Here is a 17,749-nt window from a genome sequence, read left to right on the forward strand (position 1 = left end):
GCCCAACCAAGAATTAAGACATTCAAATTCAGTTTACCCCTTGTCTCATAGGCATTAGTTAAATTTCTGTAAAAACTGAAAAAAAAAACATTACAACAAAGATATTCTTTTTTTACCTTCCAGTTAGTTAATTTTTTTTCATTTTTCCCTAGAGTTTTCATTTTTCCCTAGATATTCTTTTTCGTTTTACCCTAAATAAATTGGCTTAAGTACTTAAATTCCAAAACACACCACCATCAAATCAAATCCACACACATCCAAATCTAAGCATTGGACAAAACAAGCAAAAGAAAAATAACGAGTGTCAATGACTATTTTCAAATTCAAAGTTTAGCCAAATAATTCATCACGTTGATGTACAATGAAGTATAGTGAAGTTAAGAAAAAACTACCCACTATAACAGTGTTGAGGAAGAAGAAAGCAATTCACCTTGCTTGGCTGATGTAGCAATTTTCCTCATTCATTATGAAATAGCTTCACAGAAATATGGGATAAAAAAAAGGAAATGAATACACGCTTCACAAAAGTAAGCCCGATGATTGAACCTTGATATTATTCATCACGCTGATACGAGATCCAAATATACCCACCAAACACATTTAGGAAAGACACACCAAGCTATTAAAAATTAATAAAGAAAACAACGACAAAAAAAATGGACATAATCCTTCATGATATTAATTTCAATGGAAAGCGAGAAATAAAGAGAGAGAAAGCAAGTTCTTGTGAGAAAAGGGTAAATTGAAGCGGCAAAAAGAAACTAAAATACAAAATATTTGTCTCAGACCTCAAGAGAACTTGATATATATATATATATATATATATATATATATATATATATATATATATATATATATATATATATATATAGATAATTTAGAAATTTCTCATTAAATCAACATAAATTTAAATAATACTAACAAAAAGATTGCTTTTCATCCTTACATATGTCATCATAGTTATTTTCAATTGAAAAATTACCCACACATAGAATTTAGAGAGCTGTGTTAAATTTTACTTATTTAGCGACCATAAAATCTTCGACTTTATGGTAATAGTAACGGTGAAATGTTGGTAGATTTAAAGTGACTAACAATTGTATTGTTCAAGTTAAATTCAATCTTCCTAATTTGTAGAGACGTGAATTTGGCGTCGCCCAAAGGCTTGACCAAAGTTGGTTGAGGCCAAAAAAAGTTTATCGCTCTCAAAAAAAAAGTTTATAGGATAAAAAATCTCACAAAAATTCTGAGTCCAGGATCATCTCTTTTTAAATATAAAAAAATATTAATTTTCAGATATATAATTAAATATTTGGTTTAGGTCATATATCTCAATCATAAGTCAAATTAGTCAACATTGATCTTCGGTTTCGTCTATCAATCTATTTCTCACTTGAACACGGATTGTCTTGAGTTGACTTTCAGTCGAATTGACCAGTCTGAAACTTTAATTCGATTGATTCGGTCTTAACATTTGATCCGAGCAAATATATCTCAATCTTTGGTAAGATCGGGTGAAATTTGGGTTAGCAACAACTTAGTTGAATTTCTACCCTAGCCAACTCGACAGAATATTTCCAAAATTTAGGTTTGGACAGACTTAGTTAAATTCGACCAAATCTTGATCGGGATTGCCTTGCACGAATTCTGTCAAGGTTGACTTGTCCAAACTAGCCCAATTTCGAGCAAGACAGACTTGGTGAAGTTCGGCCAAATTTCAATTAGAGTTGACTTGGGTGACTTTTGCTAAAGTTGACACGAGTGAAATCAGTCGGGGCCATCTAGGGCGAAATTTGGTTTGGACCGACATGGTTGAAATTTAGCTGGGACAAAATTAATAGAATTTCAGTCGGGGTCAACACAGTTGAATTTGGCAAACTTTTTGGCCAAGGCTGACTCAGCCAAAGTCAATGCCACCTCTGCAAAATTTTACTAAATTTTGGTTAAGGCCAACTCTGCATAATTTGGCCAAATTTTGGTTGAGACAGAAATGATCAAATTCGACCAAATGTTTGTCGGGGTTGACTTTATCGAATTTCAAATAGGATAGACTCGGTCAAATTTTATCAAATTTGTGCCACGACAAACTTGATCAAATTCAACTAGGTTTAATCCATCGAATACGCCGAAATTCAATTGCGACACAATCAACCAAAATTTCCTAGGGCCAACATTGCCAAATTGGGCCAAATTTCGATTAGGAACGACTTAATCGAATTACGTCAAATTTGGGTAGGGGTCGTCTTAACCGAAATTCGATCGTGGTTGACTCGATTGAATTCAGCCGAACTTTAGCTAGGGTGGCTAGATTGATTAGGCCGAGCCCATCTCTACATTGGTTAAGGGCCAACTCGTTTTGACCATCAGTCTAAGTCGGTCATTCTTGATATTAAAACTGAATAGACTTGTCTCAACCTTTAGCCCGGGTTAACCGTCTCTATTTTCGACTAAAGCTAACATGTCTCATGCTACGACCTGAGCTGATTGGTCTCGACTTTTGGCCTTGGCCAATTTGTCTCAAACTTCAGCTTGAGTTGACCCTTTTCCCAACCTTTGATCCAAGAGAAACCGTCTCAAATTTCAATATGAGACATCCCCGTAAAACTTTGAACTAAGTCAGTCTGTCTTGTACTAGAGTCAAAATCATTTTAATCCTAATCGTAATCCACTTGATAAGGAGTTTATTGGGTAGATTATTTTTTCTCCTTAATTAAGAATTTGCTGAAATGATTTTTTTTTTTTATATTTGGGTAGATAAAGTTTACCCTTATATTCATTTGCATTGGATACCATATACGAACATTGTCGGGAATCAAATTTTAAAAAGGTCACTACTCTTGAGATTTGATAATTACGAGGAGTGATGGATTTTAGTGTTCAATTGGTTAACACCATACGTAGACCTTTCAAATTTTGTCTTGAAAGAAAAAGTCTAGTACGTTATGCAGAAAACAATTATTGAGATAGGAAAATCCAAATATGTCTAATTAATCTCTAGTAGTGGAAGAAAGGAGATCAATAAGCTGTAAAAAAAGTGAGCTATGAAATGAGCCCCTTTAATAAGATTTGGCCCTAGCCCATGTGGGTTGGGGCCAAAAAAGTCCACATGGCCAAAAAAACTCTTTATTAAAAAAGCTCACAGGACTAAAAACCCCTAAAGCCCTATAGGCCAGGGCCAGCCCATGGGCTTTCCTTTTTACAAAATTTAACGTCCAGAAACATAATATCATCATACAAGTAATCACAAATAATGTGTATTTTTTATCCACCTGTCATTTTATTTTTGTTAGTAATAACTTATAACCATAATTGATTCATGTGTAATTATATTTTTTTACCTATAAAATTAATTTTCTACTTCATAATTGTTTCTATATTAATTAGTTTAACAATAATGCTTTTATACAATTATTCCTTAATTTCCAAATTTTGTTTTGATAACTTTTACATCTTAATTTTGGTTTGTAAATTTGACAGTTTAGAGATATCCACATAAAATAGGTTTAAAAGTTAAAAAATTTAATTTAATTTGTAAAATTTTGATGGACTAACGAATTTATTTATAGATGGTAATCTATTTTGTCACTAGTTTAAATCAATATCATTCGATTAAGATTTGTGATCAAAATTACATTATTTTTAATTGGTGTGAACATGTTAAAATTTTGACTTAATAACTTTTTAACTTTATTAATTTTCCAAATTTAATAAAATTAATATTTATTATTTATAAAGTTATATAATTCTTTTAAAAAAAAATTATGAAACGTATAATTTTACATCAATTTATATATTTTTATATCTTTTTCATATATTTTATATTATATTCATTTGTCTTTTTTATTAGTTTTAAGAGACATTGATGTAATTTATTTATTATTATAATTATTATAATTTTTATTTATTTTATATGTTAATAATTAAATACAATAATAATTTTAATTTTAGTATTATAAATTATAACATTATATTTATTTAAAAATATTGTATCTATTATTTAATTATTTTTTATTACAATCGGCTCAATTATGATAAATAATTCAATAAAATCGATCTTTGTTGGATAAAGATAAGTCTGATTTTAAAATATTAATTTAATCTAAAAGGTTAGAAAAAACATCTGATTTTATAACCACTAAGATTACATCTAGATGTTGTATACTAACATATATGATATTTATAACAATTTTGCCTAACAAGGATTTTCACTAAAAAGTTAGTTCTTTTATTACGTGAAATTAATTTTAAACTTTATAAAGTTTGTGGTTTAATTTTTTAATGTATATATATCTATACAAAACATTCAACAAAAGAATTTTATATGACAAACTATAAAAAATAAAAATTTTACACCGTTATTAAAAATTCATCCAATCAGTATATTTGAATTTAAAATCTATCCATAATTAATATTTCAAATATTTATATAGATATCAGAATTTGATTATTGAAAAATGGAATTTTCAACTGTGTTACTTTTATAATTTCTTTTTTGAAATTTTTTTCATTTTCTTTTAAATAAAAATAATAATAAAAATTTTCTTTTTTAACTTTCGAAAATAATAAAATTATATATTTAAAATATACTTATAATTAAAAAATTATTTTAAATATTTTTTTATAAAATCAATATTTATACATTTATATTTAATTAAAAAGATATTAAATATCATGTAAATTTTAGAAATTATTGAACTTGTAGAGTAAATAAAAGAAATAACTAAAAAAATATTAAAAGTGAATTAATTTAGTTTGGGACCTAGCCCCATCCTAACCCTACCCCAGCCCACTTTATGTGGGACTTTAGGGGTTGGGGCTTTTAAAAAGCCCCCTATTAAGTGGGCTAGAAAATTGGGGCTTGATTTTAGAAGGGGTCAGGGTCAACCCATGGATCAGGGGCTCAAATGATACCTCTAAAAAAAGTAAAAGTAGTAGAAGAAGAAAAAAAGAAACACCATTCAAAATTGGGGACTTCTTAACTGTGACATGTTTAACATAAAATTGTCTCCATTATAGCTGAAGTGACTCCACTAATACAACTCCACAATATAATTACTATTACGCAAATCTTTTGGCCAGATTTACGTGTCACTCATTTTATTTCCATTATGGTAATGTAGCCAAACTTTTCACTCATTAAAATAGACGTTTCATGACTAAAACCCGACAATGATTATTATGTAACAAAATTTAGAATCATTATCTGTAACATCCCAAAAATACAGTAAACACCATATAGTAGAATTAATTACATTTAATGATAACCCAAATCAGTCTTAAATTTAACAAGAACACAGGTTCTGGCCGAACGGCCTTACACTAAGCGAGTTACAAATAAAGATGTTCAATCTAAGCATACCTGACCGAACGGTTTACAAAACAGAAATACCGAACGGTTAAAATTAAACAATAGGGGGAGGGATCGTTCTAATACAGTACTCTAATTTAACTAAACTAGACAGATAACCGAACATACTACTGTTCGGCCTTCACTTCAACATCGACGAGATTTTCTTCCTCTAAGATTCCTTCTTCAAGCGTCTCCTCAAGCAATGCCTCTCCATCTGCTCACATCCACACAGATGATCATTGCAAGACAAGGACGGACGTACAAAGACGGGACAACACAAGGAAAAACGAAGGGTAAGCTTATTGAATTTAATTCAAATAATAACATACATTTCATAGCACATCAAACATATCGGATAATTCACAACATATAATTCAATCAATCGTTTAACTCAATCAATTCCTGATACTAGACTGACTGTCCGGACCGTATGAATTCTATGTAGCTACGACGTTCGTGGACCCAGTGATATAGTAACTGGAATTTTCATCAGCTACCACCCGAGGTTAGTCCGTTCCGTCCAAGTTACAGTTATGGACTAGGACCTCTTGTCGTTCCCACACATGACATACTCCTCTCTACTTGAGAACGAGCACTCACGGAACATCAGGATGAACCGCCAGCTAAGCTTACCACATTCATACTTTACAAATCTCAACTTTCATCCAAGAGTCGTTCCTCCCTGGAACGCTCGTTCAAAATCCACAACCATCATTTCATCTCATATACTGTTCATTCTTTATACTTTTTCACTTTAATATCATTTTCATCTTCCGTTCCAATTACGTAAAATGACGAGCGTTCAGGCCTCTTCATAACGAGGACGAACGTTAAAACTGAGACCGAGAAACACTCGTTTCAGAACAGAATAAAGCCGACACATATCAAATAACGAACGTCTTTACCATCCGAATCAGTTGAATGAACTGACTCTAGAACGATCCGAATCAATACTCAGAATCAGTTAAGTACAAAGGCTCTAGGCCGAATCCAAATGGATAAAGGTACCTCAAGACGATTGAATGACCATACTGAGAATAATTCAATTATATAAACCGACTGCCAGTCAATGACCGAAAGTGGTACACGGAGTTACTGAAATTTGGACGAACGCTAATTCCACCCGTTTGGTAATTAAATACAAGGACGAGCGTTCGGTATAAGACCGAGCGCCACTCATAACGAACGCTTTGCGTCGAGACCCATCGCTGATTTGAACTAATAATAGAAATAGAAATTTATATAATAAGAGATGAGGAAGTTAGGTTTTTAAGAATGGCTAAGTGTACGAATGTATGTTTACAAGCTTCTCAATTTCTCACATAACACTCAGGGCATCTACGTTTGGCCGAACGCTCAAACGTAGCACTTAATACAAGAGGGCGTTCGTCCTCAACTAGAAATCTTTCCAAATGAAAGAATTCAATTCAAAGAAGTGTACTAACAGCACCGAACGGTCAAGGACCGTTCAATGACGAACGTTTATTTTCATAGGAAATTCATATTCACAGTTTCATTACATTATACTCATTTCTCAGCATAAACTTTCATACTTTCAAATACTCATATCATAGTCCATTTCATTTTTCTCATACATCAACTCATAATCATAATCATATACCAAAAATCAAATAACACAGATCATACTTCATGCGTCACACATAACGTTCATACAGTACAAGACAAACATACGAATTAAATCAAATAAGCTTCCCTTACCTGGATCAGGGGTGAACGTCTATGAATTTTGACTCGCCCAACTACAGATTTCTACCGTCAACGATTTTCTTTATTCCTTCAACTAAGTCTAACCATAAAAATACAGAAGAATTTAGATTGTACCCCTTCATGCAACCAAATCTTGGTTTTGCATGTAACCTAAAAACGAACGTCCGTTCTCCTGCTGACACCTGCATCCCACTATCTGATTCCGGTTCCTCGTTTCATGACACCTGGCGTCAACGCAGAGGGGAATTGGGTGCGTTTTAATGGTTCTGAGTAGGCTTTTGGAGTAATAAATGAGATTGGACAGGTGGGTTTCGGGTGCATAATTACGAGGCCTGGCATTATCGGTTTCTATATAGCGGTAATAAGTAATGTTTCTAAACTGATATTATTATGTCACCGAATTTTAAACTAATTTTTTTAATTTATAAGACTATTTATATGCCACTCCATAATTGTTTTATTAGTAAAAACAAATATATTAAAAGAAGCCATAGGGTTGTCTCCACTCAAAAAAATACAAAGAAGGAAGTAAAAAAAATTACCATTATGAGAAATGTGTCCTCAACTAACAATTCTTAATCATACATATTGGTTTCCTACAAAATTACATGTATATAGGAAAAGAACAAAATTATCTATGTTACTTCCTCCTCTTGATCCTCTTTTACCATTTGGAGATAATACATCATTTTCAAAACATGCACTGCATGTAACAAGTAAAGAATATAAGTAAAACCATTATTGTAGTCATGTATTTATTGAAACCTTAGCAATATCTACCATCACTAGTGCAGAATTGGCTTTTAACGTCACCCCATAGACGTTCGTCCGCCAAATCCCCAACGTATATAATTGACCGGTGGCATATTCATAAATAAGTGGAACACGAGATGTCCGTCCTTGGTCTCGCCTGACGTTTATAACGTTAGGAACGTTCGTCCCTCCAGGACGGACGTTTAATAGTTGGAGAAACTGAACCATTCTCATAACGTTTTCAAGTACCCTGCCAGAATAAACGTCCGTCCTTGGTCGAGACAGACGTTCCTAATGTTATGAACGTCCGCTCCCCGAGGACGAACGTTTAATAGGCTGGACAAGTGAACGTTGTCAAGTACACTGTCAGCCTTAAACGTCCTTCCTTGGTCGAGCCTGACGTTTATAACGTTAGGAACGTTCGTCCCTCTAGGACGGACGTTTAATAGATGGAGAAAGTGAACCCATTTTCATTACGTTTTCAAGTACCCAGCCAGAATAAACGTCCGTCCTTGGTCGAGACGGACGTTCCTAATGTTATGAACGTCCGCCCCCATAGGACGGACGTTTAATAGGCTGGACAAGTGAACGTTGTCAAGTACCCTGCCAGCCTTAAACGTCCGTCCTTGGTCGAGACGGACGTTCATAATGGGCTGAATAAGTGAACCCATGACAACCCTTTGAACGTCCGTCCTGGGTCGAGACGGACGTTTATAATGTTAGGAACGTCCGTCCCCCTAGGACGGACGTTTAATAGATGGAGAAAGTGAACCCATTTTCATTACGTTTTCAAGTACCCAGCCAGAATAAACGTCCGTCATTGGCCGAGACGGACGTTCCTAATGTTATGAACGTCCGCCCCCATAGGACGGACGTTTAATAGGCTGGACAAGTGAACATTGTCAAGTACCCTGGCAGCCTTAAACGTTCGTCCTTGGTCGAGACGGACGTTCATAATGGGCTGAATAAGTGAACCCATGACAGCCCTTTGAACGTCCGTCCTGGGTCGAGACGGACGTTTATAATCTTAGGAACGTCCGTCCCCCTAGGACGGACGTTTAATAGCTGGAGAAAGTGAACACATGTTCATAACGATTTGAAGAACCCTGCCAGAATAAAACGTCCGTCCTTGGTCGAGACGGACGTTCCTAATGTTATGAACGTCAGTCCCACTAGGACGGACGTTTAATAGATGGAGAAAGTGAACGTTTCAAGTGTCTATGCGTTACAATTCCCCATATAGGGACCTTAAACGTCCGTGCTGGGAGGGCCCGGACGTCTAATGAGTTGAGAGGGTGGTTGGAGATTTAATTGGGTTCAGACCCTTATACGTCCGCCTCCCCATATCGGACGTTTATAATATTATAGACGTCCGTGCCCTACATGGACGGACGTTTATGGCTGGCATGGGGAGTTGAAACGTTCAGTATAATAGACGTCCGTGCCCCTGTAATGGACGTTTATAATATTATAAACGTCCTTTGCGAACCAGGACGAACGTTTTAACCCACCCGCGAATATCATTTTTAAATGCTCAAAGACGTCATATTAGTGACGACCCGGACGTCTATAATATTATAGACGTCCATTCCCCAGCGTACCGGACGTCTAAGCATATTAATAGGTCTCCCGCGAACCCGTGACCAGTTCACTTTTGCAAAACGCGACTGCACTGTTCATCATCTTCTCCGCAAAACGCTGCTGCGCCTTTGATTTTCCAGGTTCGTTTGCTCTTTTTTGGACCGTTTAAATTGATTTTCAATCCGATTACATTGCTCTCTCATGAAATAACTTTGATTTGAACCGATTAAAAATCGTTTTCGGTCCGATTTTTTGCAGTCTCTTGCCGTTCTTTGGCGACTTCTTTGACTGTTTTTGGACTGCGTTTTAGGCCGTTCACTCCTCCATTTCCCTCCTTTTCATTTCGAATCTACTTTTGAGGTTAGCTTGTTGGTTGGATATTTTTTGTATGCATGTAATATCGTTTTGTGAATGCACGTTTTGGTACTGTAATGAGTGACTGTGTTATTGACTTTTGAATATATGTGTATTAGTTGTGTTATTATAAGTATCAAATCATTGAGTGACACTTAGTTCCCGTTTGAAATTTAAGACAAACGATTAATCTTTTAATCGTTTGTGTTAAATTTTGAATTGTCCGATTGGACAGTTTGAAAAAATTAATTTTCATAATTTGCAATACCATGTGAATTGGAGTTTAAGGATAAGATTGATAAAATTTTGGTTCAGTACTTGTGTTGTTCTCCGGATGCATATTTGATTGTGGTCATCGTTGACTACTCTCATTTCGTGTATTTCGGAGACCAATGCGAAATGCTGTCGAAATCTTATCAATTTTATTATGTAGACTTCAATGCACGTGGCTGAGCAAATTATGAAAATTAATTTTTTTGAATGGGTAGGGCCTAACCTTGTGAGAGTTAAAACACTTGAACTGATGACTTTACGAACGTAGTATGGATCGAAGCTGGATGAACGAACGTCGCATCAATGAAGAATATGAGAAGGGTGTTTCGAAGTTCTTGCAATACGTTGAACAAAATGCTAAGTCTGTCAACGGGACATATTTTTGTCCTTGTGTGCGTTGTCTTAATCAAATACGGCAAGACTTAGGCAATGTGCGTGACCATCTATTCATGTACGGTATAATGATGACTTATACCGTTTGGACTTGGCATGGAGAAGTACTAGAGCAGCCTACCACGTCACGAGGAACGAATTATGTGGAAGAATGGATGAGTGACCATTTAGAGGACATGATACGTGATGTCGGTGAAGATAATTTTGGAAGGGCTAATTTGTATGATTCTCTTATTAATGATTCAGAGCAACCGTTGTTCCCAGGATGCTCGAACTTTACACGTCTGTCTTCAACTTTAAAGTTGTTTAGTTTAAAAGCAAGGAATGGATGGACCGATAAAAGTTTCACCGAGTTGTTGGAGTTGTTGAAGGAGATGCTTCCAGAAAATAATACTCTACCTATTCGTAATTACGAGGCCAAAAATTTTTTATGTCCAATGGGTCTTGAATATCAAAAGATACATGTTTGTCCTAATGATTGTGTTTTGTACACAAAGGAGTTTGCTTCGTTAAAGTATTGTCCAACATGTGGTTTATCCCGTTTTAAAAAGAAATCTGACAGAGTCACTAGTAATGAAGGTAATGATGGTGCACCTGCTAAGGTGATGTGGTATTTGCCTATAATACCTAGGTTCAAACGTATGTTCTCTGTTAAAGAAGATGCAAAGAACCTTAAATGGCACTCTGACGAAAGAAAGTGCGATAATCTTCTTCGACACCCTGCTGATTCTCCACAATGGAAAAAGATTGATGACAAATTCCCTGAATTTGCTATAGATCCAAGAAACTTAAGGCTTGCACTTGCAACTGATGGTATGAATCCTTATGGAAACTTAAGTAGCAAACATAGTTCGTGGCCAGTTATGTTGATGATTTACAATCTTTCTCCTTCGTTGTGCATGAAGAGAAAGTATGTGATGTTGTCCATTGATACGGGCGTCGCGACACTAGTGGAAAAATGACATTTTATAACGAATCTACTATAACGGATAAAAATTATCCATCATAATAGGTCATATTATAACGTAGTTTTGTAAATCAGTTATAATATGAAACGCGGTGGCAAACTTGTAAATAAGTTTAAGACATATTATAACGTAATTTTAAAAATCAGTTATAAAATTAAAACACGATGGCAAACTTGTAAATAAATTTAAGATATATTATAACGTAGTTTTAAAAATAAGATATAATATCTCATGCTTTCTAATTTTTCACATTTCCCTAATTTCATTTCTTTCCCTCTCATCTCGTTCCTCTCTTCGGTGTCTCTAAACCTCGAAAACTCCTCTCATTCAAAACCTATTATCACGTTTCCTCTCATCATTAATTTCTCGGCACTCCTCCCTCCAAACACTCTGAGAACACTGCTCCGCGCCCATGGTTTTCTCGGCTCCGAGAACACTCCTCCCTCCGCGCGATTGTGGTTGTGGTTTAGGCTATAGAGAGAAGGAGAGCTAGGCTAGGGGAAGGCGAAGGCCAGCGAACTGAAAGCACTGTTCCTACGGTTGACCAAGTAGTTATAGAACCTTCGGAGACTGCTTCTGCCTCCGCTACCTCTTCGTCGAAATTTCCGAAGTCTAACCAAGTAGGTTTTATGATTCATATTTCGAAATCGCCGAAATTTCTTAACCTATTTGTTTTTTCCTAATTTGTTATGTTTTTCTTCTATTAATTTCACTAATTTGTCCTAGATTGGTGGGGATTGTGTTTGGATTGGTGGGGAAATCAGCGGCGTTAGCACGAGAGAGAGGAGGAGGATGGGATTTGGAAGGGTGAGACCTCGCCGACCTCGGTTTCGACGGAGTGTCCGATGATGGTAACAGACGAGATGAAGTTCGAAAGTTGTTCTCTGGCGAGGTTACCTTCTTTCCATCCCGAGTTGATTTGGGAAGTTATGGCCGTTTGATAGAATGTTTTGTAGGTGATGTGTATAATGTGAAAACGAAAATGTCAGTGTTGTGTGGTTTTGTTTTGGTTTTTGTGTGGTGAGAAAGCGGTTTCTTAGCATTTTGAGTGGAATTGCAATGGTTGCCATTTGGGCCTTGGTTTTTTGCTCAAATGCTCGCTTGAGGAGTTTTCCTTTTGTAGTTGTTGTGATACAGATCTCCCTGCATTATAAATTTTCCTATCACTGTAATGCTACTCTGTTCTCTTCTCTTCTCTCCTTCATCCTCGATGATTCATCAATCTCCTTGCCAGGCATCAGTTCTTAAAGATAGCCTGCCAATTGGAAAAGAAGCACATGCTTGGAGCATTTTCGTTGCTCAAGGTTATTGAGTCTGAGCTTCAAGCATACTTGTCTGTAACTGAGGGACGGGTGGTATGTATCCTTAGAATTTTGGCATTGCACTTATTCTTTAATTTTGTATGATTATTTATTTTCATTGCTTTGACTTGTAGTGGTATATTTCTTATTTCAAAATTCCCATTTACCACTTCCAATTTAAAGTGTCTGATTTTCTTTTCTTACACATGGTGTGATTGGTTATCTTAGACCCCCTTTAGGTGAGTAGTGAGATGGGATGGGGAATAGTTAGTTGTGGAAAGAAAACAAGTGTTGTCGTATGGAAACAGGGTCATTGAGTGATCTTTGATCATGAGGAGCTTCTGCTCCTGTTCTCGTTTCTTCTTTCACAGTAGTATAATGAAATCATACAAACAGATAGAATTACTCTATTAAAATGTTTATGAAATTATACGCCCAAGTATTTTTCATTTGTTTAATCCAATTTAAGAGTGAAGGCATACGATACAATGTTAGGTCTTATCATTCATGATTTGTTGGTTGCACTTAAGAAATATTGGTGATTAACATGAAATAGATGCAATGTGGTTTTATTAGAGTCACGCTAAGTAGAGTTTCTTATATAAATTCTCCCTTTTGTCCTCTGCCACTAAGGAATTTGGCTTCTTTAAAGTTAGTAGGTGCACTTTAGAGAACAAAGTGAACTCACAATTGTTGAATGTATTTGGGTCCTTTAATTAAGCATAATTTATTTTATCACAATCCTATCAAGTGTTCTCCTCTCACCTTTGAGGAGTCAAAGTCCAGTTTTGCATCACACCTCTACTTTTATCTTTTGAACTTGCCTTTATGGTTTGCAGGGTCATTGCTTGGCCCTGATCCAAGGTGCCTCTGATGTTCAAGAACAAGGAGGAGTACATGACAGTGATAATTTTTTGCATGCTATCAGAGACCTGCTAAAAATATATTCAAGTGAGTATTTATTCATCAGAATATTATGAATTATCCAACTTTCTAATATACTTCATCAAAATTATGTTTATTCATATTGGTTTGTCTAAGTGAATGGTTGATTCTTGTGAATTAACTTAGTTATTGTCATCAAAATTTTGGAGGACGCTTAAACAAATTTTCTACAGTATCCAACTAAGTTACATTGTTGTTTTAGGATTGTCCAACTTCGTCACTGCCTCTTATTTGGAAGGATCCAGCAAAATTTATTTGTTTGACAACACGTCTCAAAAGCTTAAGATCTAAAGTAAGACTGTTATAGAAAAAACCAAACATGCTTGACATAAAACCTTCCATCCTATTATAACAGACAAATGAAAATTTGTCATAAGAAACTGCGCATATTATAACGTACTTCAGAAATTACGTTATAATATGTTGAACATATTATAAAGAAAATTTCTGCTACGTTATAAAATGCTTAGACTTACTATATCGCCCAGAACTATGTCCCAAGTAACTACGTTATAAAATATCATTTTTGTACGTTATAAAATGTCATTTTTCCACTAGTGCGACCCGTCAAATTTGATGTGCACGAAATAATGCAGTATAGTCTATCTAGGAAGTGACTCCTAGGTCGTCTCTCAAGGACCAAATATAGGTTCAGTCTCAGATCTAACACGAAGGGGGGGTGTTTTTTGGTGTTTTGGTTGAATGCGGTAAAATTAAATTGGAAATTAAATAAAACAGCGGAAAAATTAAAATAAATTAAAACTGGGATTTAAACACAATTGAATTAAAAATACTAAAATGAATTTAAAAGACAATAAAAACTAAACAGTGAAAGACGGTAAAAATGGAACAGTAAATATGCATAAATGGTAAAAACATTGTAATTAAAATTTACCAAATTCATCAGTGAAAATAAACGATAAAAACAACGTCTAAAAATAAAATGAACAGAAAAATATATTGACAGAATTTAACTGTGCAGAAAACCATAAACGGTAAAATAAAAGGGTCAGTAAAAATAAAAACACTTAACTGAAAAATCAAATTCAACAAAGTTTTAACACTTGAAATAAAATTACTGAACAGTTAAAATAAAATATACAAACTAAAATGACGAAACTGTTTTAATTACTATAACACTGAAGAAAAATTCTACATTGCATTGGCAAAATGAAAATCAAGAGATAGAGCTTCCTGGAAGAGAAGAACCCGAGAGCCTCTTCCAGGCCTCCAGATGTGTTTTTCCTCTCTGCTGCTTGAAGTTCTCTTATACACATAATCATAGTGCTCTTCTTCCATGTCATGCACCGAGAAATTAAAGAAAGAAAATGGTGCTGGCAAGTTTTGTCTTATGACCACGTGAACTTGGACTTGAATCCAATAAACCAAGGGCCCTCTCCATTTGTGCGCTTTTCTCACCGTGACATCACTTTACCACTTGTAACAACACTTTCTCACTTTCAACAATTGAGATTACTGTGCCTCCTTCTCTTCTCTGTGTGCTTCTCCTTTGAATACCATGATGTCCATACGTCATAAAAAAATTCAAATCAAAAGCTTCTAGAGTGAACAAAACTCGGAGCATCTCTTTCCAAGCCAAAGCCAAAGTGTTTTTCCATGTGCTCATAACCACGTGAAGTTCCTGCCGTGTGTGTGTGAACGTGGATCAGATACTGCACCGCTTAAGATTTTGGTGGTTGGACGTGAAACTTCCAACAACCGTGATAGAAGTGCCGTGCCCTGCTGCTTGACCGGAGCTGGTGCTGAGGCATGAATCCAAGCTAAATCGACCGAGACTCCTCTTCTCCACGTAAGCTGTTGAAGGTCCGGTGCTGTTGCTGGGTTGCTTCTCTTCCTCTCTGGACCAGGAGCTTTGCTGGTGGTGGACAGTAATGGCTGGAACGCTTCTCCTCTCTCAAGTGCAGCAAGGCCGTGAGCTTCCTTTTCAATTGCCAAAACCAAAAGATTGTGTGGCATGTAAAACAAATCTGCACTTCTTTTCTATGTGGGCCGTGACCACTTCCACTAGTTTGGAACTCCTTCCATACTTAACTTGTAAACAAGTGGTGGTCTTTTGGTGTCTTAAAGAATAAGATTCCTACTTCATGTAAAATGCCGAGTGGTGTTGTCCCTTGGACATGAACTTTCAACATGTGGCCCCTTTTTCCTTTGTCATGCTTAGAAGTGGCGGTTCCCACTTTTACTCCATCCAATGCAAAATGAATGTGCCATGGTGTTGTGCTTTATTGGATTGTTAAAATGAATTGTTCATGGGCCGTGTAACTTGCTCCTGGCTGATCATAAAATTTTCACTTTGGAATAAGCTTCTTTACGTATGGAGAGTGTAAATGAATTTTTACTTTTATTCTTATTTTACTCTAACATGTAATTGATGAGAAATTCCTCTTTCAGTCCTAAAATATTATCCAACAATTTCCCTGCACTCAATAATGTAAATAATTAGTCTTAGATAATTCAAATTAGTTAAAATAGAATTTCTGATAGAATTAAGCACAATTAATGAAAAGGGGAAAATATTGAACAATTAAGCACAAATCCCTGATTAATTCTAGCACAATAAACTAAGTGAAGTGTAGAAAATATCTACTCATCATCCATGATGATATCGGGTCCTAGACAACCTGGAAATGACATTGATGTTTACTTAGCACCTTTAATTGATGATTTGAAATTGTTGTGGGAAGAAGGCATCGACGTGTTTGATTCACATGTTCAGGAACAGTTCCGTTTGCGTGCAATGTTGTTTTGCACTATAAATGATTTCCCAGCGTATGGAAACTTGAGCGGTTATAGTGTTAAAGGTCATTTTGCATGTCCCATATGTGAAGAAAACACTAGTTACCTTCAGTTGAAGCATGGTCAAAAGATAGTATATACAAGACATCGAAAATTTCTTCCTCGTAATCATCCTTATCGTAGATTGAAAAAAGCATTTAATGGAAGTGCTGAGGATGAGGTTGTGTGCAGACCCCGGAATGGTGAAGAGGTGTACAACGAAGTCAAAAACATTGACATTGTGTTTGGAAAACATCATAAAAGTACCTCTGCAAAGAACATTTGGAAGAAACGATCGATATTTTTTAAGCTTCCATATTGGTGTGAACTTAATGTTAGACATTGTATTGATGTGATGCACGTTGAAAAAAATGTTTGTGATAGTGTCATCGGAACTTTATTAAATGTCAAAGGGAAGAGCAAAGACGGAATAAAAGCAAGACAAGATTTGGCTGACATGGGAATCCGATCTGAGTTACATCCACAGATAATAGGGAGACGCACCTATCTGCCCCCAGCCTGTCACACACTTTCCAAAAAAGAAAAACAAAGCTTTTGTAACTGTTTAAGAAGTGTGAAGGTTCCGCAAGGTTATTCTTCAAATATCAGTAACCTTGTGTCTATGCAAGACTTAAAGCTAGTTGGTTTAAAGTCTCACGATTGTCATGTATTGATGCAACAATTGTTACCTGTTGTTATTCGAGGCATATTACCTCATTCTGTTAGGGGTATTCTGACACGTCTGAGGTTTTTCTTTAATGCCATTTTTAAGAAAGTTGTTGACCCTCGAGGTTTAGATGAATTGGAAAATGAGGGAATAAGACTACTATGTCAATTGGAGATGTATTTTCCACCTTCCTTTTTTGACATCATGGTACATTTGATTGTTCATCTAGTCAGAGAAATTCGAATATGTGGCCCGGTCTTCTTAAGGTGGATGTACCCAGTTGAAAGATACATGAAGATCTTAAAGGGATATGTCAAGAATCAGTATAGACCAGAAGCTTCAATCATAGAGCGATACGTTGCAGAAGAAGCCATTGAATTTTGTTCAAGTTATATGCCATCTTGTGAACCCGTCGGTCTTCCCAAGAGCAGACATGAAGGAAAATGTGAAGGTAAGGGTGTTCGAGGTGTGAGAATTCAAAGTGTTAGCAGAAAAGAAATTGACCAAGCTCATTTGTACGTCTTAAACAACACTGTTGATGTCATTCCTTACATTTCTGACCACGTTAATGAAATAAAGGCAACAAACCCTAAAATGAGTGAAAAATGGCATCTTAATGAACATGTGAAGACCTTCTTGA

The 17,749-nt window shown here is 35.6% G+C and overlaps 1 protein-coding gene across 1 annotated transcript; it reads left to right on the plus strand.

Annotated features, from left to right (window-relative positions):
* Window positions 1-11,705: 11,705 nt before the first annotated feature.
* On the plus strand, window positions 11,706-13,969 carry LOC108339212 (AUGMIN subunit 3). The gene is made up of 5 exons (XM_017576353.2): window positions 11,706-12,020; window positions 12,127-12,292; window positions 12,635-12,755; window positions 13,541-13,652; window positions 13,849-13,969. The coding sequence occupies exons 2-5, from the start codon at window positions 12,246-12,248 to the stop codon at window positions 13,935-13,937; spliced, it is 369 nt and encodes a 122-aa protein (XP_017431842.2). The 5' UTR covers window positions 11,706-12,020; window positions 12,127-12,245; the 3' UTR covers window positions 13,938-13,969.
* The last annotated feature ends 3,780 nt before the right edge of the window (window positions 13,970-17,749 follow it).

The sequence above is a fragment of the Vigna angularis genome, chromosome 5, assembly GCF_016808095.1.
Source record: "Vigna angularis cultivar LongXiaoDou No.4 chromosome 5, ASM1680809v1, whole genome shotgun sequence".
NCBI classification, from domain to species: Eukaryota; Viridiplantae; Streptophyta; class Magnoliopsida; order Fabales; family Fabaceae; genus Vigna; species Vigna angularis.

Excerpts from the sequence above, each read along its gene's own strand:
- LOC108339212 (XM_017576353.2), top strand. The coding sequence starts at position 12,246 with ATGATGGTAACAGACGAGATGAAGTTCGAAAGTTGTTCTCTGGCGAG. Across the intron at positions 12,756-13,540 it reads CTGTAACTGAGGGACGGGTG|GGTCATTGCTTGGCCCTGAT; the intron begins GTATGTATCCTT and ends TATGGTTTGCAG. Across the intron at positions 13,653-13,848 it reads CCTGCTAAAAATATATTCAA|GATTGTCCAACTTCGTCACT; the intron begins GTGAGTATTTAT and ends TTGTTGTTTTAG.